This window comes from Populus trichocarpa, chromosome 14, assembly GCF_000002775.5.
Source record: "Populus trichocarpa isolate Nisqually-1 chromosome 14, P.trichocarpa_v4.1, whole genome shotgun sequence".
Lineage (NCBI taxonomy): Eukaryota > Viridiplantae > Streptophyta > Magnoliopsida > Malpighiales > Salicaceae > Populus > Populus trichocarpa.
In genome coordinates, this window is record NC_037298.2 from 2382162 (window position 1) to 2407026 (window position 24865).

Genomic DNA, 24865 nt, shown 5'->3' on the forward strand with positions numbered 1-24865 from the left:
TTCCATAAGCTTAACAAGCATGCTAGACCCTTTTTGTTTGGGTTAGGCAAGCATGTCAGACCTACAGTACTTTTCAATTCAGTCCTTCTACTTTTGATTTCTTATTTTTTTACCATGGTTTTTTTTTTCAAAGTTCTTATAGTTTTTAATTTTACCATTCAAATCAAATTTATTGTTTTTTCCCAATAACAATAATATTGTTTTTCAAATTTATTAACAACAACAATTTTTAATTTTATCATTCAAATCAAATTTATGGTTTTTTTGGGTAGTAGTAATGATTTTTTTTTCAAATTTATTAATAATTATATTAATAATATTAAACATGCTTGACCCAAGTTTAAGAGAGTTTGGAAACCATGCCAAACCCAAGTTACTTGGGTCGGGCTCCCCTGCCAGACCCTCAGACCTAAAGAACTTGGGTCTGACGCCCCTGCCAAACCCAAGTTACTTGGGTCTGGTGCCCCTACCAAACCCAAGTAACTTAGGCCGGGTAGGAAGACAAACCCAAGAGCCTTGGGTCGGGCTTCAACGCCAGACCCAAGAGCATTGACTCTAGGAGCAAAGCCATACCCATGAGTTTTGGGTCCAGCTGCAAAGCCTGACTCAAGAGCCTTGGGTCTAACATTAGGTCCACTAGACCCAAGAGACTTGGGTCCGGCTACACCTCCAGACCCAAGAGCATTAGGTCGTGCTGCAAAGCCATTGTATTTATTTCAATGATTAAGGTCTCTTTGCATGTCAATTTTTAGTGTCAAAACTAAATATTTTCTAATTGGATTTTATATAAATTGTATATATCTACAATGACATAATCTCAAAAGATTATTTATTTACAAACTTGGGTTTGATAGAGGCGCCACTGCCAGACCTAAGTTTCTTGGGTATGACATCCCCTCACAGATCCAAGGAACTTGAGTTTGACGCCCTTGCTAAACCTACGACGCTTGGGTCTGGCAGTTTTTCCAGACCCAAAACGCTGAGGGAACTTGGGTATGACATCCCCTCCCAAACCCAAAGAACTTGGGTCTGGCACCCCTGCCAGACCCATGACGTCTGGGTCTGATAGTTTTTTTAGACCCAGGCGTCGAGGTTTGGCTGCTATGCTTGACCCCAACGCCTTGGGTCTGACAGCCATGCTAAACCCCAACGCCTAGGGTCTGGTAGCCATGCCACCAGGCCTAATATGTGTTTAACGAGCCACCAGACTCAATATTCTTGGGTTTAACTACATGCTAAGCCTAAACAAACATGGATCTAGAGAGTTGTTAAACCCAACATCCTCGGGTTTAGCTGTGCACTGAGCCTGAGCGGACATGAGTTTAGCGAGTTGCCAAACCCGATGTCCTTGGGTCCAACTACTTGCTGGGCCCAAGCAGGCATGAGTCTGGGTTAAGTTACTCACTTAGCCTAAATAGACATGGGTCTGATTAGCTGCTAAATCCAACATCATTGGGTTTAGCTACGCGTTAAGACTAAAAGGATATAAGTCTAACCAACTATTAGATCCAACATTCTTGGGTTTAATTACGTGTCAAGCCCAAACAAACATGAGTCTGGTGAATTGCTAGATCCAACATTCATGTGTTCAAATACGTGCCGCGCCCAAATGAATAGGGGTCAAATGAGTTTCTAGATCCAATATTTTTTGGTTTAGCTACGCGCGAAGCCTAAATGGACATGGGTCTGACGAGTTGCTAAACCCAATGTCATTGGGTTCAACTACGTGCTTAGCCCAAGTGGACATGAGTTTGACAAATTGCTAGACCCAACATTCTTTGGTTCAGCTGCTTGCTGAGCCTAAATAGATATAGGTCTGACAAGGCTTCATTTGTTTATTCTTATGACTTTTAACATAAAATGTTAATGGAATATTCATCTCCATACACCTCTAAGTGTATAAAAATCTCTGAAGAGCCTACCATATTTCTAACTCATAAATATTGTGTAAGATATATTTCTCCCTCATTAATGTTATGTAAATGATATTTATTTTCCAATAATACTATCAGGAGGAAATTACTCTCCAGTCCCTACAGTCCATTAAAATGAAAAGGTTCACAAGTTATAAATACCCTTGAACCACTCAAGTAAAGGTTTCACAATTTCTATTATCTAGAAATTAATACTTTTAAATCTTAGAGTATTTATCATACCTCCTAAAATTTATTACTCATTCTCTCATTTATTTCAATAAATTTCTTAAAAGTTACTGATTTTATTATCTGAAGTTATAAATATCCTTGAACCACCTAAGTAAAGGGTTTCATAATTTCTATTATCTAAACATTAATATTTTTAAATCTTAGAGCATTTATCATGCCTCCTAGAATTTAATACTCATTCTCTCATTTATTTCAATCAATTTCTTAAAAGTTACTGATTTTATTATCTGAAGGTCTCTAAACCTAACAAAAAATCTGTTTTGCAAGTGTTAAGCCTTCTACTACCAATCATCCACTTTCTAAGTTTTGAAAAATTAAATATTGACATGAACATATAATTAACTATTATCCAAACACAAAAAAATTGTATTTTCAAGCATACTATATTTTAAAATATCATCACCATATATGATTTATAAGTTCTAGAGCACTTAGTTAAACTTTGTCCTCCTGAGTTGTAAGGAATTTACACTGCACAGAAGTCATTAAACCATTTGTTATAATCCTTTACACGAAACACTTGTTTTTTTTTTTTTTTTTTTAATATGAGACATCACAATTTTTTTTTATTGAGATAACCTAGTGGATGCATACCCAAGAAAAAAAACAAGATAACAATAAAGAACAAAAAAACCCACAAAGCAAAAAAAGAAAAATAAAACAAAAGAAAGTATAAAAAAACCAAAATACAAGACGGCAAAATAGTAAGTAAGTAGCTAAACTGATAATGATCGATTGATAAAGATTTAATTAGAAGGAGAAAATATTCCTGATTTCAATCCTACCAAAAAATTATTGTAGCTTGCTGCCGTTGGCTAATGCTATTTAAGAATTTTTCTTTTTTTATTTAGTTTGAAAAAACCAATGCTAATTAAATTCTATATTACCCTTATATCTTTTAATAAGGATACTTTCTACGTATAGTATTAAGGTCTAGTGCAGGAATAAATAGACCTGTTTAATTTATTTTTTAAAATAATTAACAATTATTTACATTTATAATTTATTAAATCAAATCCACTGATACCGCATCTCTTCTTGAAATCCTAGATGTCAAGTTATCGATATATACGGTCTAAAGACAAACAAGATGATAAGGATGCATGGCTGACGCGGGACCCGTTTATCACATATCGATCGAACATCTTATACACATCCACAATATCACAAGTGCTATATATAATTTTGAATATTTGATCAACCACTACATAGCTCCAAACCAATTAATTCATGGATTTCCCCTTTCAGTTCTCAGCAACTGCTGTACTTATTATGTTTGCCTTTATTACGCCCTCGATCTACTATTTGTTTCGGATTCCAGGAAAGGAGATAAGCAAGAAGAGAGCACCGCCGGAAGCTGCCGGTGCATGGCCCCTTATTGGCCATCTCCATCTACTAGGAGGCTCACAACCACCCCATATAACGTTGGGAAACTTGGCTGACAAGTATGGTCCGATATTCACCGTCAAGCTTGGAGTCCATCGAACTTTGATAGTGAGTAACTGGGAGATGGCCAAGGAGTGTCTAAGGACCAATGACAAAGCTTTCGCCACTCGACCTAAAACTCTTGCAATGGATATCTTGGGCTACAATTACAGCATTCTTAGTTTTAGCCCCTACGGAACTTATTGGCGTCTGATACGCAAGATAGTCACTCTTGAGGTTCTCTCTAATCATCGACTGGAGATGTTAAAAAATGTTCGAGAGGATGAGGTAAGGGATGCTGTAGGAGCGTTATACCAGCAATGGATCGGGAACAAAAGTAATTCACAAAAGCTTTTGGTGGAGATGAAGAGATGGTTTAGTGACATAACTTTAAACGTTATATTGAAGATAATTGTTAGCAAGCGATATGTGGATTATGCAAGCCCTGGAGAGGAAAAGCCGAGCGATGAATGGAGGGATTCACTGAGGGCATTTTTAGAATTGTCAGGAATGTTTGTAGTGTCTGACGCACTTCCATTTTTAAGATGGTTGGATTTGGGAGGAGCTGAGAAGGCAATGAAAAGGACAGCAAAAAATCTAGACCATGCGGTTGAAAAATGGTTAGAAGAGCACAAGCAGAAGAAAGCTTCTGGGACAGCTAAGGGAGAAGAAGATTTCATGGATTTGATGCTGTCCGTTTTGGATGATGGTAAAGAGCTTTCTAATCGCAGTGCTGATACCATCAATAAGGCTACATGTCTGGTATGCTATTTTCTATAAACTTATGGTATAACATTAATGGACGGGTGTGTGTATATATATATATAAATTTAATATTAAAAAAAATGAATAATGATTGTATGAAGAAACATTAGCTCATACCTTGTTTTGCTGATGATGCCATATTAATTTATAATGGAACTCCGCTAAGGAGTACCATCCTCAGCTAAAGACAAACTTGCTAAAGATATACGTAGGTTGCCATGGTAACTAAAGGCCACAAGCTTTCTCAACACCTATTCCAGACGTTATAACTTGCTGGCGCATAATTTTTATCCAGTGATAAACACTGATCTAGAAATAAAAATTCAAAACTAAATAGAAAAAATAATTAAAATTCAAAATTAATTAGAAAAAATATATTAAAACAACAATTTCTAGTTCTAATTTGAGTGTCTTCTCAATTTTGGCTGGTTATAGCCAACCAATACCCTATGGAAACGAACTTTTAGAATCTCCTGTCGGATTAAAAGTAGTTATTGTTTTTGTTATAATGCATGTTTGATGAATTTAGGCTTCTTCTTCTTCTTCTTGTTTTTTTTTTAAGTTTAGCTTTGTTTACACAAATCCACAATTGAGTTACAAACATTGGTAATCATTAAAACTCTTAATTAGTTAATTTAACTTGGACATTACTTTAAACAAGTAAATTTGCAAATAATTATTTTCTTGAATATTTCACAGACTCTTAGGTTTGTTTGGCAGTGTGGTTGCGGTTGCTTTTCAAATAGCTTTTCGTGCCAAAATGCATGCCAATGATGTTTTTTTTATTTTTTAAAAATCATTTTTGACATCAACACATCAAAATGATTTGAAAACACTAAAAACATATTAATTTGAAGTTAATAAAAAAATAAAAAAATTTCAAATTTTGTTAAAAGCGCTTTTGAAACGCTGAAACAAACAGGCCATTCTAGCAGCATCAGACACTACATCTGTTACATTAACTTGGACTCTCTCTTTACTACTAAACAATCACGAGGTCTTAAAGAAATCACAAGATGAACTGGACATCCATATTGGTAGAGAAAGGCAAGTGAAGGAGTCTGACATGAAAAACTTGGTCTACTTACAAGCTATTATCAAGGAAACCTTTCGTTTATATCCCGCTGCACCACTGTCTGTACCCCATGAATCCATGGAGGAATGTACCGTAGGTGGCTACCATATTCCTGCTGGCACGCGCCTATTCACAAATCTCTCAAAGATTCACCGAGATCCACAAGTGTGGTCGGACCCTGATGAGTTTCAACCAGAAAGGTTTCTGACTACTCACAAGGATTGTGATTTTCGAGGCCAACATTTTGAGTTGATTCCATTTGGTAGCGGAAGAAGAATGTGCCCTGGAGTCTCGTTTGCCCTTCAAGTCCTGAACCTTGCACTGGCTACTTTGCTGCATGGGTTCGACATAGAGACCCTGGATGATGCACCGATTGATATGACTGAAACCGGTGGAATAACCAACATCAAAGCCACACCTCTAGAAGCCCTTCTCACTCCTCGTCTTTCTCCTGGCTTGTATGATCTGCAATAAATATGGAGAGTCCCGTCCTTCCCTGGCTTCTGCTGCATCTCACTAAGTGTATTTGGTATTGTAATAACTTTTATAGTTATAATTTTAAAAAAGTTATTTTGTAAGAAAAAAATTTATTTAAAGTTAGTTTGGTATTTATATATGTTTGGTTACAACTATTATTAAAATTAAGATTGAATAAAAAGTAATTTATTGTGTTTGGTTAAACATGCTTTTCAAATTAAGGTTATAAAATAACTAAAAAAAATATATATTAATATTGATAGTTTTTAATTTAAATATTGTAGATTTAATTACCACTATTACATCATTAAATAAATAATACTTTATATCAAATATTTTTTATTGTTTCATTAACTTATCTACAATTTCATCACGTATGAAATTTATCCGATAAGAATTATAGTTTCCATGATTTTTTGAGCGGGTAACAAAATCAAGTAAAATATCATTAGAAACAAAATTGGAATTGCAATCAAATTCTGCAAATGCTACGTCATCATGCGATATCCTTCTAATTTATATAGTGTTATTGAATAATATTAAACACTAGTTTTTCAAGTCAAAACACAATTAAAAAAAATAAATTTTTTTACTGGATCGGGCGCGGTTCAATGAACAGTGGAGACACTGTTCATGTGTGTCATAACCCAATTTTTTACTCCAATTTTATTAAAAAAATGTGTGAAATGATAAAAATAAGGAATAAATTAAAATTTGGGCCAAGAAAATATAATTTAAAAGTTTAGGGACTTAATTGGACTTGGAATTATTTAATTAATGGAATCAGGGACCTAATTAATAAATGTCAGAGGTTCAGGGACCAAAGTGAAAAATAGTCATTCCCAAGGACACAAACGGCGCCGTTTTGAAGAGCTGTTCATTATCCTTTTCATTTCGCGCGGAGAAAGCCTATTCAACAGGGAAAACTGCAGCAATTCGATCCGATCATGGACCACATCTTTTGCCCACGATCCCGCTCGTGGATTGATTAACAATCCTGTAAATGCAGGACTGTAACAGGGACTGGTTTTGGCAAGCTCTCGGGCTCTATAAAAGGCAGAGCAGAGAACGGTAAAAAAAAGAAGAAAACAGAGGAGACACCAGGGGGACGAAAAAACGAACCAGGGGAGAAAAAAAACACAGACGAAGAAAAAAGCAAAAACAAAAAGACTGAGAGAGAGGAGACTGGTGACCGAAAAACGGGAGGAGAGGGACGAAAACCAGTTTTCATCCCCAGAAACTAAGCAAAAAAAGAGAAAAGGTTGGCCACTGTCTTAGCCATTTCCAACACAGGCGAAAGAATATACAGAAGAGAGAGAAAGAGCAGGAGATAAGAGGATCGGAAACAGAGGGTGAAGGGAACAAAATCGGAGGAAGAAGGCTACGACCCGAAATCCTCCATCGCGTCTCTGCTTCTCTGCGCACAGGTAAGTCAGTTTTCGTTTTTTCCTCTTTGCCTCATTTTGTGAGGAATATTGCACTGCGCGAAGGTAAATTAATTACCTTCGCACAGTACATGCACGCGTGGAGAATCTGGAGACACTCCACGCGTGCCTCTTGTTGGTTTGGCCCCCACCGGGTCACTGGCTTGGGCCAGTGACCGGGCCGGGCTGGCAGGGCCCATCCCAAAATAAAAATAAAAAAATAGAAAATGTAGAAATAAAAATTTTGCATGTCTTAGAAAAAATATATTTTAACAATTTATTCACTGATATTAGGATCAGGAATAAAAAAAAATATACTGATTTTTTTTAACTGGAATTTTTACCAACGCCAGTGTTGGAATTATTCGTGGTGAAATATTTACCAACGTCAGAGTTGGAAGTATTTGAGATCGAATATTCACTGGTGCCAAAGTCAAGAATATTATAAACAAATCATCATAGCATAAGCTAACAAATGTTTAGCAATTTAAGACAACCAGCAATGCAGTCTGCCTCAGGCAGAACGTTTAAGGGGTGATAATATCTTCTCTTTTACGTAATCAGTCCCGTACCATAGAATATCTGTTGACCAGTTAGGGTTCTTAGTGACCATAATACTAGATGGCGACTCCTTAAACAAGATATTTTCCCTAAAAGAACAAGATGCCAGATATCTGTTCTTTTTTTCATAATCAAGATTATTTTTAAGGCCGTCGCGATGTCGGGTGTGACAATGTGAACAGTGCCAAAATGAAATTCAGCTGGAACTGTTCAAGTGCCACGTGAATGAATTCACCTGGCACTGTTCACTTCTCATGCAAAACTAATACACAGACGCAAGAACAGGGAGAAAATACTGGAGAAAAACGCAGGGTGAAAAAACAAAGAAAAAAAGAAAAAAAATAGAGAGAGAGGGAACAAGAAAAAAGAAGTAGAACAAGATCGGAGAAAGAATTAGAGGACCCAGAGAACACAAAAAGAGCAAGAGATAAACGAAAAACGGGATAGGACATCGTCTGGCCAGATCGTCACCATCGTCTTCGTCTCCAGCCTTCAGCACCAGGTGAGCCTTTCTTCCCCTGCTAACAATTTTAATTACACTCGCAGAGCGCGCATGCACAGATGTGGTAGGAAGGGAGAAGCATATAGATGTTGCTTTTGGCTAACCCGCATTTGAAACGTTAATTGTGGTGGGTCCTGCACACAGTAAATAGCGTTTGCCATTTTACCAAATGTTTTGTTTCTGTGGTTTACTTCAAACACAGAAGCAACCACGGAAACAAACACGCTCTATATATACTAGCTTGCTAATTAATGTAACCTCTCTATATAAATAAAAATCATTAGCACTCATCCATTTGTCCTTGTATCCGCTCTCTCCCATATCATTCCGTAACTTGTACACACGAAATATAATTGGCAGCCCTAGGAGAAAAAAAGAAAAAAACTCCAAATAGCTTTTTTGACAGTCGTAAAATATTGAACTCTGAATTCAAATTTCCATCTTATAAATAGAATATCATATAATATATCACTTAAGCAGCTAAAGTCCCTAAAAAAATTAAAGAAGCCTTGTCGTTTCATAATTAAGTTTTTTTTTTTAACTCAAAAACCTATTTTTCAAACCATTTTTTACCTAAAACATAGAAAATATTTTATAAACCGTGATAAACCTATTCATAGTATTGAAAAAACCAAAATCAATCTGAAACCATCACCTATTTATAGTGTGTTTTCTACTTTGTTTCTTTATCTTTTAATTTTATTCTTAGTCAACAAGTTCAACTCAATTGCCTATGAATTTGGCTTAGAAAGGATGCAATCGCATAAAAAAAATGTAAAGATTAAATTGAAGAAAAAGAAAATTTATGGATCTACCTATCCATAATAAAATATGAGAGGATGCACAATGTTAGCTGTGGAAAACACATGCATTTTAATTTCTTACTTAATGATTGGTCACAAACAACGAAGACAAATCACAATATATGATTTTCAAGTGGCCTTCCTTTGATGTCCACTTTCTTATATATATATTTGTTAATTACGGGCACAAGGAATAAAGACTTTTGTTGTATGCTTCAGATTCTAGTGTGTTTTAGGGCAAAGTTGTTCTTATTGTTGTAAGTTTGATTAATATAATTCCATCTTCTCATATTTCAGGTTTATCTCATTTTGAAAAGTTATATATGCATGCCCCTGATTATTCTTTCTTTAGAGTTTTTAGTTGTACTTGTTTTGTTCTTTGTCCTCATGTAGAATGCAGCAAGGTATCCTCTTAATCTTCTATTTATGTCTTTCTTGGTTATGGTGAAGGTAAAAAGGAGTATCGTTGTTTTAATCTAATAACTTATAAACTTTATGTATCACGTCATGTTATCTTTCTCGAGCATATACTTTTCTTTTTCATTCCATCCAATACTCATATCTTGACTAGATTTGATCTTATTCGTATAGATCCTTTTTCCGAGGATTCTAATAGTTTATTATCTCAGGTTTCTAGTGCCTCAAATACCCCTCCTCATGTTCGATCAATTCAAAATAATTATTATACAGGTACTGACACTTTACTCTCCAGCACACCTGAAGATTCATTCTCCTCTATGGTCCATCTAGCTCTGTTTGAGATTGTGGATCTACCTCTATATCAATCCATATATATTTGTAAGTCCACAAAGTTACAAGAATTTGCTTATACTTATTTCAAGGAGACCTCGTAAAGTGCTAATAATTGAAAGAGAGAATACGAATGATGAGATTAAAACTTGTGATCTTTTAATCATCAAGGTCATGATATTATGTTAAACAACCATCTTACCTAAAAGTTTAAGCATGGCTTGAAACTTGCACAGTTGCATACTATCTTGCATTAGTAATTAGATTTTAATTGGAAAAAAGAATGAGGGTGATGAGATTCAAACTTATAACCGTTTGGTGAACAACGCTATGATACTATATCAAAGAACAAATTCAATTCAATAGCTTAAGCTATTATCTGAAGTCTTAAGAATAGTTTATATTACTCATAACACACTCCCTTAAGTGAAAGCTCTTTGGGCTTGAAATTTGCACAAACTTACACTATCTTATGCTTAATTTTTATTAATTAGAATGAGAGTGGTGAGATTTGAACTCGTAACTATTTAATTATCAAAGTTTTTTTTTTTTTTTTCAGAATGAAATGCATGGAAACCTCATAATCATATCGAGTGAGAACATTTGTGGAAGCTTACATTTAACATTTTCAACTTTCCAGGATCTACAAGACCTGATTGAAGAAATTAAGGAAAGGTCAATCATATGTTTATATGTTGGCAAAACTAAGCTCATATTTTACGAGAACAATTACAGTGCATGACAACTCGAGCACTAACAGCACTACCTTTGCAGAAAAGCATAACTAGAAAGAAGGCAAAATGAGTCAAGACCAACTGATAACTAAGAAAATCAATGCTACTATGATGGAGATCCAAGATAAGAGTCCATTCGTGATATGTCGCTGAATATTCCACCAGCTGTTACTTGAGCCCCGTCACCAGGCCCTCAGACAATCAGAGGCTATTCTTTATACCTTGTAGTTGTAGTTGTGAAAGCTAATTAAAATCTAATTAATAATATATTATAATGTGAACATATGTAAATTTTAAGTTTAAAGAGTTTTTAATTAAAAAATTATATTAAATAATAATATAAATTATATTTTAAAGAGATAAAATCTCAAACTAAGATTTGTATTATTCTCAAATCGTATTTGATGGTTGTATGTAAAATGAGGCAAATTATTATAACAGAAATTTACCATCTTTGCTTGGAATGTAAAATTTACCGTCTAGGCAATTGAAAGATGAAATTTATTGCACAATACTGTTACTGCCCTGCTGAACCAGAGTTGTGTTTATGTCAATATAATGAATGAAAATGGAAATAACAACGTGTGTTTACTTGAGTGTGTTAGTGGGTAGCTGACATCATGATTTGTTGCAAAAACATTACAAAAATGAAAAACAAAGAGTATAAATGCAGCAGTAAAATCTAATTGGATTTTAAATCCTTGTGCTGGTATAATAAATTGCTCAGTGGTGTTTAGATAAGATTTCAGGCTACTTTTGCTTTGTTTTTCTCTTCCCCGAAAAAACATATTGTTACTGCCCTGCTGAACATATAAATATTGACAAGAAAGTTTTGAAAAATTAAATATTGGTACGAACATATAATTATTTATTATTCAAACATAAAAAAAATATTATTTTTAAGCATTCTGTATTTTAAAACATCATCATCATATGTGATTTATAAATAAGACTGTGTTTGTTTTCTAAAAAATAGTTTCTGGAAAATCACTTTCCAAACTTTCTTGTGTTTGTTTGCCATTAGAAAAGTTGGTCAACGGAAAATATTTTCAGGTCAACGGAAAGCACTTTCCAATCAAAGGAAAATTTGGCTTTGTTTTCAGGAAAGTGTTTTCATTTTATTTTGGACGGAAAATACTTTCCGGAAGTTGTGAAAAATTTAGAAATATCATATTATTTGCTGATTATATCAAATTTGGTCCTATTTTTTTTATAATTGTTATTTGCTTTTCCCTTATTATTTTTTAATTGAAATTTTTTATCTATCAAATTTGGTCCTCATTGTTTTGATTGTTACTTATTTTATTTGAAATAATTTATGAAATGTTAATTATTATTATTTTAATTTCTTCATCTTTCAATTTTTTTATTTTTTAAATTTGATCTCTATTATTTTGATTATTATTTATTTTATTTGAGATAATTTATGAAATTATATTTTTTTCAATTTTATTTTCATTCAACTTTTTAATTTATAAGATTTGTTTCTAATTATTTTGATAAACTTGAAAAAAATAAAACATTAATAAGCTATTTTCCAGCTTATTTTCCATGACATAACCAAATACTAAAAAGTGTTTTTCAATTTATTTTCCATTACACTACCAAATATCGAAAAATAATTCACTTTCCCGAAATTTATTTTTTCGGAATTTATTTACAAAAAAAAAACTACTTTTCAGCAAACAAACACGGCCTAAGTTAAACTCTGTCCTTCTTAGTTGTAAGGAACTTACACTGCATAGAAGTCATTAAAACATATGTTATAATACTCAACATTAAACACTTTTTTTTTTGTTAATATAAGACATGAGACATCACAATTTTTTTTTCTTGGGATAACCTAGAGGAATGCATACCCAAAACGAAAACGAGATAACAATAAGGAACAAAAAACCCACAAAGCAAAAGAAAGAAAAATAAAAAGTATAAAAAAACCAAAATATAACAGGTAAAAATAGTAGTAAGTGAGTGCTCAACTGACAATAGTTAATAGGTAAAGATATCTTTAGAGGGAGAAGATATTCCTTATTCCAATATTACTATTTATATTTTTTAATTCATATATAAGTGTGGGATTGAATAAGAAGCTCGAATTGATAGACTCTTCTTCATAATTTGACTTTTAAGAGTGGCCACCTATTTATTTATTTATTTATTTATCGTGTCCACTAGTGTATTTATGATATAAAAAAAACAGGGCAAAATAATTTTTTTTTAAATAGTGAATCTTACTTTTAGGCACCAACTATGATTGCGATTGCTCAAAATCTTGGGTAGGCTATTGGCATTACTAAATTAATTGTTTTACCACTGAAATGTCTAAAAATAGCTTTATTAATTTTTGTTTGACTAATTTACCAAAAATAATTAAAAAAATCAAAGCTTTAAAAAATTCAAAATAAGTTTTTTCTTCTCAGTTATCTCTCACTAAATTTAGGCAAGATCACACAAGTTCGAACAAATGCAAGTCCAAATTCTATTGCCGGCATTTCTTGAACAACATTGCTCAAGAAAAGATTCTAAATAAATCCATGTAAAGATTTTCAATAATACCTGTCAAATCAAAGAATCCAAACCAAAATCGAAGCCACCATGAATTTCAAAACCCACTTATTTGTTTAATGAAACACGCTTAAAGACTTTTCCTGACTGTAAGAAAGAAAGCTAGGCAGACCGTAGGCCTCATTAGTTAATTCTCAAATCTACTCTACCTAGGTATAATAAGTTAATTGCCAAATCAATTTTGTGAGCACGTTTTCCAGTAAATTATAGTAGCTTGCTGCCGTCGGCTAATGCTATTTGAGAAGTTTTTTTTTTTTTTTTAGTTTGAAAATACCAATGCTAATTAAATTCTATATTACCCTTATTTCTTTTAATAAGGATACTTTATACGTATTAGTATTAAGGTCTAGTGCAGGAATAAAAAGACCTGTTTAATTTAATTTTTAAAATAATTAACAATTATTGACATTTATAATTTATTAAATCAAATCCACTGATACCGCATCTCTTCTTGAAATCCTAGATGTCAAGTTATCGATATATACGTTCTAAAGACAAACAAGATGCATGATAAGGATGCATGGCTGACGCGGGACCCGTTTATCACATATCGATCGAACATCTTATACACATCCACAATATCGTAAGTGCTATATATAATTTTGAATATTTGATCAACCACTACATAGCTCCAAACCAATTCATGGATTTCCCCTTTCAGTTCTCAGCAACTGCTGTACTTATTCTGTTTGCCTTTATTACGCCCTCGATCTACTATTTGTTTCGGATTCCAGGAAAGGAGACAAGCAAGAAGAGAGCACCGCCGGAAGCTGCCGGTGCATGGCCCCTTATTGGCCATCTCCATCTACTAGGAGGCTCACAACCACCCCATATAACGTTGGGAAACTTGGCTGACAAGTATGGTCCGATATTCACCGTCAAGCTTGGAGTCCATCGAACTTTGATAGTGAGTAACTGGGAGATGGCCAAGGAGTGTCTAAGGACCAATGACAAAGCTTTCGCTACTCGACCTAAAACTCTTGCAATGGATATCTTGGGCTACAATTACAGCATGCTTGGTTTTAGCCCCTACGGAACTTATTGGCGTCTGATACGCAAGATAGTCACTCTTGAGGTTCTCTCTAATCATCGACTGGAGATGTTCAAACATGTTCGAGAGGATGAGGTAAGGGATGCTGTAGGAGCGTTATACCAGCAATGGACCGGGAACAAAAGTAATTCACAAAAGCTTTTGGTGGAGATGAAGAGATGGTTTAGTGACATAACTTTAAACGTTATATTGAAGATAATTGTTAGCAAGCGATATGTGGATTATGTAAGCCGTGGAGAGGAAAAGCCGAGCCATGAATGGGGAGATTCAATAAGAACATTTTTAGAATTGGCAGGTATGTTTGTAGTGTCCGACGCGCTTCCATTTTTAAGATGGTTGGATTTGGGAGGAGTTGAGAAGGCAATGAAAAGGACATCAAAAAATATAGACCGTGCAGTTGAAAAATGGTTAGAAGAGCACAAGCAGAAGAAAGCTTCTGGGACAGCTAAGGGAGAAGAAGATTTCATGGATTTGATGCTGTCCGTTTTGGATGATGCAAAAGAGCTTTCTAATCGCAGTGCTGATACCATCAATAAGGCTACATGTCTGGTACGCTATTTTTCTACAAACTTATGGTATAACATTAATGGACATATATAATTTAATATTAAAAAAAAATGAATAATGATTGTATGAAGAAACATAATTAGCTCCTACCTTGTTTTGATGATGATGCCAAATTAATTTATAATGAAACTCCGCTAACATAAACTGGAGTGCCATCCTCAGCATCCTATACTTTGATGGCTTAAATAGGTTTTATATTAATATGATAGATAAACTTTCTCAACATCCATTCCAGACGTTAAATTGAAATATAAAAATTTTAAAGATTAATTATTTATAAGTTACTTTTCTTTTGATAAATTAAAATTAATTTTCTTCCACTTGCAAACCTGAAATTGAGAAGAATGGTCCAACAAAGTCAGATTTCCAGTTAACTCAAGAGTCTAAAATTGACCAAGCCCGTGATCTGTTGAGATGAGTTAGGACTCATGGAACTCTTGTAAAGTACCGTTACGGTTACATTGGTAATCATATAAAACTATTAATCTCAAACGTAAAAAAAAATTAAAAATAAAAGAGAGACTCGAGAGTCTAAAGTGACAAGTTACGCATCATTTTTAACTTGGACATGACTTTGAACAAGTAAATTTGCATGTAATTATTTTTCTCAAATATTTTACAGGCTCTTATTCTAGCAGCATCAGACACTACATCAGTTACATTAACTTGGACTCTCTCTTTACTACTAAACAATCGCGAGATCTTAAAGAAAGCACAAGATGAACTAGACATCCATGTTGGTAGAGAAAGACAAGTGAAGGAGTCTGACATGAAAAACTTGGTCTACTTACAAGCTATTATCAAGGAAACCTTTCGTTTATATCCCGCTGCACCACTGTCTGTACCCCATGAATCCATGGAGGAATGTACCGTAGGTGGCTACCAAATTCCTGCTGGCACGCGCCTATTCACAAATCTCTCAAAGATTCACCGAGATCCACAAGTGTGGTCGGACCCTGATGAGTTTCAACCAGAAAGGTTTCTGACTACTCAAAAGGATTGTGATTTTCGAGGCCAACATTTTGAGTTGATTCCATTTGGTAGCGGAAGAAGAATGTGCCCTGGAGTCTCGTTTGCCCTTCAAGTCGTGAACCTTGCACTCGCTACTTTGCTGCATGGGTTCGACATAGAGACTGTGGATGATGCACCGATTGATATGACTGAAACCGGTGGAATAACCAACATCAAAGCCACACCACTAGAAGCCCTTCTCACTCCTCGTCTTTCTCCTGGCTTGTATGATCTGCAATGAATATGGAGAACCCCGTACTTCCCTGGCTTCTGCTGCATCTAAATCCTTAATTTATATACTAGCGTGCTAATTAATGTAACCTCGCTATATAAATAAAAATCATTAGCACTCATCCACTCGTCCTTGTATATGCTCTCTCCCATATCATTCCGTCACTCGTACACACGAAATATAATTGACAGCCCTAGGAGAAAAAAGAAAAAACTCCAAATAGCTTAATTGACAACCGTAAAATATTGAACTCTGAATTCAAATTTCCATCTTATAAATAGAATATCATATAATATACCACTTAGGCAGCTAAAGTCCCTAAAAAATTTAAAGAAGCTTTGTCGTTTCATAATTATTTTATTTTTTTTAACTCAAAAATTTGTTTTTCAATCAGTTTTTAACCTAAAACACAAAGAAAATATTTTAGGAATCGTTATAAACCTATATAAAGTATTGAAAAAATCAAAATCAATCTAAAATAAAAAATTTATCCAAGCTCAAATATATTTTTTTCATAAACTTTAAAGTCGAAAAAAATACATAATATGAACTTTGCTCATTAAATGGAACTATTTGACATAAATATCGATCTTTTTTATGGTCTAAATCGGTGTAAACATATTTTTTTTCCTCTCTACCACCGGTATATAGCATCCTCTCCCTTTTCTCTTTTAAACCAGAGACTAAAAAATAATAAAAATATATTTTTATACCAAACTTATATTGGAAAAATATTAAGGTACCGAATATGTATAATTTTTAAAGTATGAAGACTAAATTAATTTTTTGTATGTGAACTTTGAAATCATCATTTATTTATGGCGTGTTTTCTACTTTGTTCCTCTATATTTTAATTTTATTTTTAGTCAATAAGTTTAACTCAATTGTCTTTGAATTTATCTTAGAAAGTATGTAATCGCATAAAAAATAATGTGAGGATCAAATTAAAAAAGATATTTATAAATTTACTTAATTATAATAAAATATGAAAAAAAATGGATAGTGCTAGCTGTGGAAAGCACATGCATTTTAATTTCTTACATAATGATCGGTCACAATCAACGAAGACAAATCACAATGTATGATCTTCAAGTGGCCTTCCTTTGACATCCACTTTCTTCCTCTATATATATATATATATATATATATATATATATATATATATATATATATATATATATATATATATTACAGGCACAAGGAATAAAGACAAAGAAGTAAGATTAGTCTTCATCAATCGCGATATTACTTTCCAACACAAATTCACAGCAAGTTTATTGTAAAATCTTTATCGTACCTAACTATTATTGAAATCCTCATATTTTATTATTATTATTATATCATTAATCCACAAATAAGCAGCTACTTTCGCTAAATCATAAAAGAGAGTTCGTCAACTTAAAATTTACAATTGATTGCATATTTTATATATGGGTTAAGAAATATAAATGTTAAGATTTAAATAAGGAATATCTTGCCCTTTTAGTTAATTCCTCACAATTTAATTATTATTAGCTGAGTTACTAGTAGCTGACATGTAGGGACGGAGCCAAAAGATACAATTAAAAGGGGCAAGATTTTAATTGTAATATTATTTTAGCTAAAATTATATAAATTATCAAGGGAAAGCTGGAAAAACAATTTTCTTGCAGGGGCTGGGGCCCCTGCTTGCCATCCCCTGTCTCCGCCCCTGGACCACCCCAACGTATCTTAAGACATCCCCTACGTACATCCTCAGCCTCTTGTCTCTCCCTTGCCATTTCACTATCAAATTGTGGCAGCTGCTGCATATATTCTTCAGCAGATGCACTAGCTCTCAGTGGTTGAGGGACGACTTTGAACAAGGATATCAGAAATTAAGCTCCAACTTTAAACCAGATTCTCGTGAAAGAATGATAACCTTTCTGGCAACATCTGTTCCAGATAGATCATCCCTTGTATCAGGCTCAGTACGTATATCCTGCCTACTTTGGATCTGCCATCACATTAATATGATAAAAAATATAAGGTTATTTTATTTATTATTTATTAAAGAAAGAATAATTTCTTCAATTTTTTTTTAATAATTCATTACGTTATACAATGTTGTAACCTATTTTTGGGTCCCCGCACAAAATACAAAAAAAAAATCAAAATATTATCAAAAATAATAGCAGTGAAAAGAGGATGTCAAAGCGCCCAGAAAATGGTCAAAAATTAGTTGAGGAGGTTCAAAAATACAAAGATTGAGATTTGACAGTATATCATTGACCGGTGAGAGTCCTATTGATAAAGAAAATTTTATTTGAGGAAGAAATGTACAAAATCAGATGTTTATGGACTCAATTAAATTTTATTGAAGGTTTAATTGAATTTATGAAGGGTTTGATCGCAAGAAAATTGATTTAAGTCAATTTGGGTTTTATTTGGAAGAAATTAAAGTTCTGGGGTCAAATTATAATTTTTGAGAGTTGATTTGGTCAAATCAGGGGCTTAATTGCATATATATTGAAATCTGGTGGCCAATTAGGGACTCGATTGAAGAAATCCAAAACCAAGGACCATAGTGAAAAAGCGCGCAAAGTGAAGGGCTGATCTGAAATTGAACTCTTTTTGGCGCCAGTTTTTTGTTTAAATGAAACGGCGCGTTTTGGTCAAAACGGCGCCGTTTCATGCGTTTCACTGCAAAAAAAAAAAAGGAAGCAAACGGTGCCGTTTTGAACGGCACCATAAGCCTTCTTCTTCCCTTGGACACGCAGAGAACAGGGGAAGAAGAAGCATTTTCCCTCCCATTTTTTATCCTTTCTCTCTCTCCCAAAACCCAAAAAACCAACGCCCCGACTTGTCCCTTCACTGACACCACCACGCCCTCACGCCAAAAGGGCCATACCCTGCAGAGTGTAGAGGCAGGGGCGGCTGTGCAGTAGCCGCCCCCATGCTGCCACCATGCCTTGCCATGAGAGGGCAGGGCAGGGTGACCCTCACTCCCTCTGCCTATAAATACAGAGGGAGTGCAGGACAGAAGGAAGGAGAAAAAAGAAAAAAGAGGGGGGAGAGCTGGAAGTATTTTTGTTTTGAAGAAAGAGGAGGGAAACCAAGAGAGAGAAACCGACTGGGTAGAGAGAGAGACGACCGAAACTGAGAAACACAAAAAAAACAGGGGAATATCGGCTGGGAAATTGAGAGAGACAGACGGGGAGAAGAGAGAAAAAGAACAGAAGGGATAAACCAGCGGGGAAGGAAACGCCGACTGGTGTCACTGCACCGTGGAGAAGAAGCGCCGCTGCTGTCACTGGGTCTCACCGTCATCGCCACTGCAGCACCACCGAGAACAGCCACCTTTACCGTCAGCTCAGCCATCCGAGATTATCGCCTCAGGTAAATTCCCTTCCCCTCCATAGCCGCCGGTCATCAGTCATCTTCTTGCTTGCAGAACGTGTACTGTGCACGTTCTGCATGCAAGAAGCTAATTAATTCACTGGTTACTATGCTCATGCACAGTAACCAGTCATGGTTTTTTTGTTTCTTCAGTGGGCTGGAACATCAGCCCACACGGCTGGGGCTGAGTCCAGCCCCTTTTTGCTTTGGGCTGGAACATCAGCCCAGCCCGCGCGGCTGGGCTGAGTCCAGCCCCTTTTTTTTTGTTTTGGGCTGGAACATCAGCCCAGCCCGCGCGGCTGGGCTGAGTCCAGCCCTGTTTTCTGCAGGCTGGAACATCAGCCCAGCCCACGCGGCTGGGCTGAGTCCAGCCTTGTGGCTGGGCCAATATAAGCCCAGCCCAGTCCTTTTTTTTTCTTTTTTTATATATATATATATATTTTTGAAAATTGTGATTTTTCCACCAATTTTTCTACGTCATTTCGACTAATAATGGTATGTATTTTTATATCTTAAAAATACCCGGTTTTCAAAAAAAAAAACTTTTGTTTTCATGCATACGGCCAAGTTTCTCAAAACTAAAATTTTTTTTTATACAACAAAGAAAACAAAAAAATATATATGTTATTTTAGCATGCATTTTGGCTTTAATAACCAGTTTATTAAAGTCATGAGAACTTGGCCAATATTTCAAAAAATCAAAAAAAAATATTTTTGTTTTGTTTTAATATCTGGGATTACGAATTTATACGTAAAACGTATTCCTGATATAAAAAAGGTAGTTCTTTTATAGACATTAGACCGGTTAAGTTTCACCCTCATAAGATAAGAACCTCCTTACTAAGGAGGGCTTTTCTTGAACCATAGACGGACCAACAGGATAAAGACCTTAGATTTTCATCAGACAATAAAACAATGCAGCTTACCTTAGGTAGGGCGTATTTGGGGTGCTAATACCTTCCCTTTACGCAATCAGTCTCCGTACCCGATCTCTGAGACCAGTTAGGGTTCCTAGTGACCAAAATACTAGGTGGCGACTCCTATTCCTTTTTCTCACCGCTAAGAGACAAAGAATTCCTTGTCTCCTCACATTTACCAGAATTATATCCACATACATTAAGGGTGGACGATCGCCGCGACGTCGACACGTGCGACATACAACATCAACAAAATACTAGCTTTCTCTTTCTTTTGTTTTTTTGGATTATTTAACAAGTAAATGCTCGCGTGCTTATGAAATTTTTTAAAATATAACTAAAAGTTCCACTGAAAATCCCTTCTGTTGCTACCCAATTTTTGACCCGTGTTTTGATAAATTTTTAGAAAAAATACAAAAAAAACAAAAAACAACGAAAATTCAGAAAATATGTTTTTTTTAATATATTTGTATTATTTTTAGTATTTTTAGCATCGTCTCAAAAGAATTTAAATTTTCAAAGGTTTTTAGAACACGTTCGACTTTTAACGCGTTATTTTTAAAATCACTGATTTTTCTTATTCGAGTCGATGTTGAAAAGAAAAATACAAAAAAATAAGAAAGATCAAAATTTACAAAAAAAAAAGTTGAGGGACCAAGTTTGGGGACCTGACAATATTTTTGCCTATAAATAGGAGTTTCAAAACAAAGATAAAGAGGGGGACAATTTTGAGAGACTAAAAAAAAATACAAAAAAAAAAACCCTAAACCTAAACCTATCTCTACCCCAAGCCGCCGCCCCCCAACACTGGACAAAACCCTTACTCTCCCTTCCCCCGGCCAAGACCAGAGAAAACTAAAGGAGCGACGCCCCCCTTTTTCTCTCATCTTCAACCTTCAGCCGGAGGCTCCGTCTCCCCTCAACATTTCCCTCTCCAAGATAGCCTCTCCATCGTCCCTCTCCTCTCTCAGCCAACCACATCCCAGCCTCCCTGCACACAACCCTTTTCCTTATCCCCACAGCCGTCCCTCCTCTCTCTCTCTTAGCCATCAGCAGACTTCACTCCCCCCATCTCCTTCAACCGGCCAGCAGCACACGCATAGAGTCAGCAGCCGATCCCCTCCACCACCAGCTTGGGAGACATCGTCCTCACCTTCCCAGCCGGAGTCCCCTTCACAGCCTCCTCCCACCGAAGAACCTAGTAGCGGCCATCAACCTCTTTATATCCTTCAACCAGCCTCGCCGACCGGTCAACTACCTCTCATCTCCACCGCAGCTCCAGCAGTCACGGACGACAGCAGCGACCAGATCAACCATCGGCAGAAGAAAAAAATGAACCAGGAGGAAAAGAGAACAGAGATCTTTGAACCGATCTAAAAAACTAAAATCTACTGCTTGTGTGTTTTCCTTTTGTTATAGGTAACGATGGTCCTCATCGCCAGCAAGGAAGGGGAGAGGGGAAGAAGACATTCCAGATCCCTGGTTTTCTTGGAGTTTCCTGCGGCGGCGTGTGAACCCACGCGCCGCCAGTGGCGGGGGCGCGTGGAGCAACGCGCCACCACTATTTTTCACTATTCCGGCAGTTGCAGAAGGCTTTCCCTGCAATTTCTAGAGTTTTGGGGGCTATTTTGTAAATTTTAATTTGTTGAATGTAATTTTTGTTTAGTTGTTTTTGAATATGTATAATTTGTAGTGTGTAAAAAAAATGAAAATAAAAGAAAAAAGAAAAAAATATAGTAAAAGTGTATGTGTGTGTTTGTATTTGTTTTATGGATGTTTCTTTTTATTTATGATAAAATTGCAAAGAATAAAGAAGAATTTAATATTTTGATTTGCTCACGGTCAAGAATTATGAACTTATATGTAAGTCGTATTTCTAATATCCGATGAAAAGACAATTATTAAAACTTTTTTAACACATCAAAGCCACGAAGCAGCTTACCTTAGGTAGGGTGCGTTAGGGGTGATAATACCTTCACTAACCACAACCAGTCCTTTACCCATGAATCTCTGACAAGACCAGTACATCCGGGTTTCCTAGTAACCCTCAATGAAATACTAGGTGACGACTCCTAAGAACCAATCAAATCAACATAATAAAAAATCACCAAACGAACGCCGCGCGGGTGACGTGCAACACCTTCAATGCTCAATATTTAATCCCTGGTTTCAAGGAGACCTCATAAAGTGCTAATAATTGGAAGAAAAAATACGGATGATGAGATTTAAACTCGTGTCCGTTTGGTCATCAAATCTATGATACTATGTTAAAAAACCATCACACCTAAAAGCTTAAGTAGGGCTTGAAACTTGCACAGTACCTTACACTATTAATTAGATTTTAATTGGAAGAGAGAATAAGGGTAGTGAGATTCGAACTTGTGACCATTTGGTAAGCAAGACTCTGATACCATATCAAAGAATAAATTCAATTTAATAGCTTAAGTTATTATTTGAAGTCTCAAAAATAGCTTTATATTACTCATTAACAAACCCCCTCAAGTAAAAGTTATTCGGGTTCGAAACTTAAACAGACCCACACTATTTTATGCTTAATTTTTATTAATTAAAATAAAAATGATAAGATTTGAACTCATGACTATTTGGTTATTAAAGTTTTTTTCTAGAACGAAATGCATGGCAACCTCATATAATCATATCGAGTGAGAACATTTGTGGAAGCTTACATTTAACATTTCCAACTTTCCAGGATCTACAAGACCTGATGCTAGAAATTAAGGAAAGGGCAATCATATGTTTATATGTTGGCTATTAATGTATCTATATATGAAATATACTATATATGAAATATTATAGTCATACTCTTGTGTTGTAACCTCACCATTACTATTGTATATTGCCCTCCACACACACACACACATAGAAAATGTTGGCTAACTAATTGGTTAAGCCTCCCAATTATTCTCAACTTGGTATCAGAGCCTTCTGTCATCAGAACTCTTCTTCTCCTCTCCCTCCTTGTAGTCGACCTCCTCTTTTCCTCTCCTAAATGGACTTTGCTGCTGCTGCAGCCTACTCCCCCTACCAAAACGGCAGTGCAGCCCAACCAGCCAGCCACTCAAAAGCTGCTGCTGCTGGTTCCTTCTCCCATCAGCAACCGCCCTAACCTGTAGAGTAGAACCATGGCTCTTTCTCTTATGTTTCTGCCATCCCTCTTCACATCATGGGGACAACGACTCTTTCTATCGTTGCGTTGTCCAACACTCATCAAGTGGTCTCGTTGAAGCTTACAACTACAAACTATCTCTATTGGCGATGCAGATGAAGCCATATCTTCTTGGTCAAGGTGTTTTCCACTTTGTCGATGGCTTAGTGTCGTGTCCTCGCTCTCATGTTTCTGACTGTTCTGATGGTTCTTCTTCAGCAATCAACCCTTCTTTTCTCCATTGGAAGCAACATGATCAACTTATTTTAAGCGTGTTACTCTCCTCCCTCTCCATGGACGTCCTACATCTTGTGGTAGATTGTTAGACTTCTTCTTATATTTGGCGCACTCTTGAGAAAATGCTCGTTTCTTCATCAAATTCTCGTATTATGCAACTCCATGGGTCTTTTCAAGATCTTCGGCAAGGAGATGCTTCGGCTACTACATATATGTAGCACGCCAAGTCATTATTTGATGAATTGGTTGATGTTGGCCGACCCCTCTCTCTTGAAGACTTCAACCTCTATATATTTTGTGGCCTTCGTGGTGAGTTTAAATAATTGGTAACTATCTTGTGACCAAGGCAGAACCGCTATCATACGCGGACCTTCACAATCATCTTCTTACTCATGAGTTTCTACATAAGTCTTCTCTTCCCTCTTTGGCTACAAATCCACCTCTGCTGCCTACACCATCTTTGCTGCCCTCTGCTCATCTTGCACAGCAGCATACCAACTCCAATTTTGGCCGTAACAGAGGTCGTTCCCGCGGCGGCTGGCACTTCAACAGCAATAGGTACAACAACCATAACAGGTCTGATTTTCGTGGCTCTCATTCCTCTGCCCCCACGGACTGGAAGCAGTGTCATTGCCAGCAGCCCAGACGGCTTGTTGCTGGTGGACAGTGGCCTCCTCACTGATCTTTTGAGCAGCACGTCAAGTGTTAGCTAGGCTTCTTCTTCGGCCACACAGCACTGTAATGTGCTCAGTTTCGCAGCAGTGGTCACCAGCCCTCTGCCCATCTTGCTGTTGGTCCGGTTTCTGCCTCTACTTGGTTCCCAGACACCAGTGCGAACCAACACGTTACGCCTGATCTTGCGACTCTGACCGATTCTGCACCCAATCTTAGTAATAATCATTTGCATGTTGGTGACGGTATGGGTCTATCTATATTCCAAATTGGCCATACCATTTTATGTTCCCCTAAATGCACCTTTACATTATCTAATGTTCTCCATGTTCCTCACATTACCAAACCATTGCTATCTGTTCAGAAATTTTATCGTGATAATAATGTTTATTTTGAATTTCATGCCTCT

At 35.8% G+C, this 24865-nt stretch overlaps 1 protein-coding gene and 2 long non-coding RNA genes across 4 annotated transcripts in view; 2 read left to right on the forward strand and 1 right to left on the reverse strand.

The window, feature by feature from the left end:
* The window catches only part of LOC127904261 (uncharacterized), a 41912-nt gene that overhangs the window by 14850 nt on the left and 2197 nt on the right, over window positions 1-24865 (reverse strand). The gene's annotated exons all lie outside the window — the stretch shown is intronic.
* LOC18104967 (cytochrome P450 CYP82D47) lies at window positions 3367-16232 on the forward strand. Of its 2 annotated transcripts, none has more exons than XM_052446906.1 (2): window positions 3367-4352; window positions 15487-16232. In XM_052446906.1, the coding sequence occupies exons 1-2, from the start codon at window positions 3396-3398 to the stop codon at window positions 16114-16116; spliced, it is 1587 nt and encodes a 528-aa protein (XP_052302866.1). In that variant the 5' UTR covers window positions 3367-3395; the 3' UTR covers window positions 16117-16232. The 2 variants fall into 2 exon arrangements, with proteins under 2 accessions (XP_052302866.1, XP_006375025.2); XM_006374963.3 differs by lacking the exon at window positions 3367-4352 and adding an exon at window positions 13854-14846.
* On the forward strand, window positions 6725-8900 carry LOC127904262 (uncharacterized). Its single transcript, XR_008057262.1, has 2 exons — window positions 6725-8394; window positions 8439-8900. It is a non-coding gene; the product is annotated as an uncharacterized LOC127904262 (long non-coding RNA).

Excerpts from the sequence above, each read along its gene's own strand:
- LOC18104967 (XM_052446906.1), top strand. The coding sequence starts at position 3,396 with ATGGATTTCCCCTTTCAGTTCTCAGCAACTGCTGTACTTATTATGTTT. Across the intron at positions 4,353-15,486 it reads TCAATAAGGCTACATGTCTG|GCTCTTATTCTAGCAGCATC; the intron begins GTATGCTATTTT and ends AATATTTTACAG.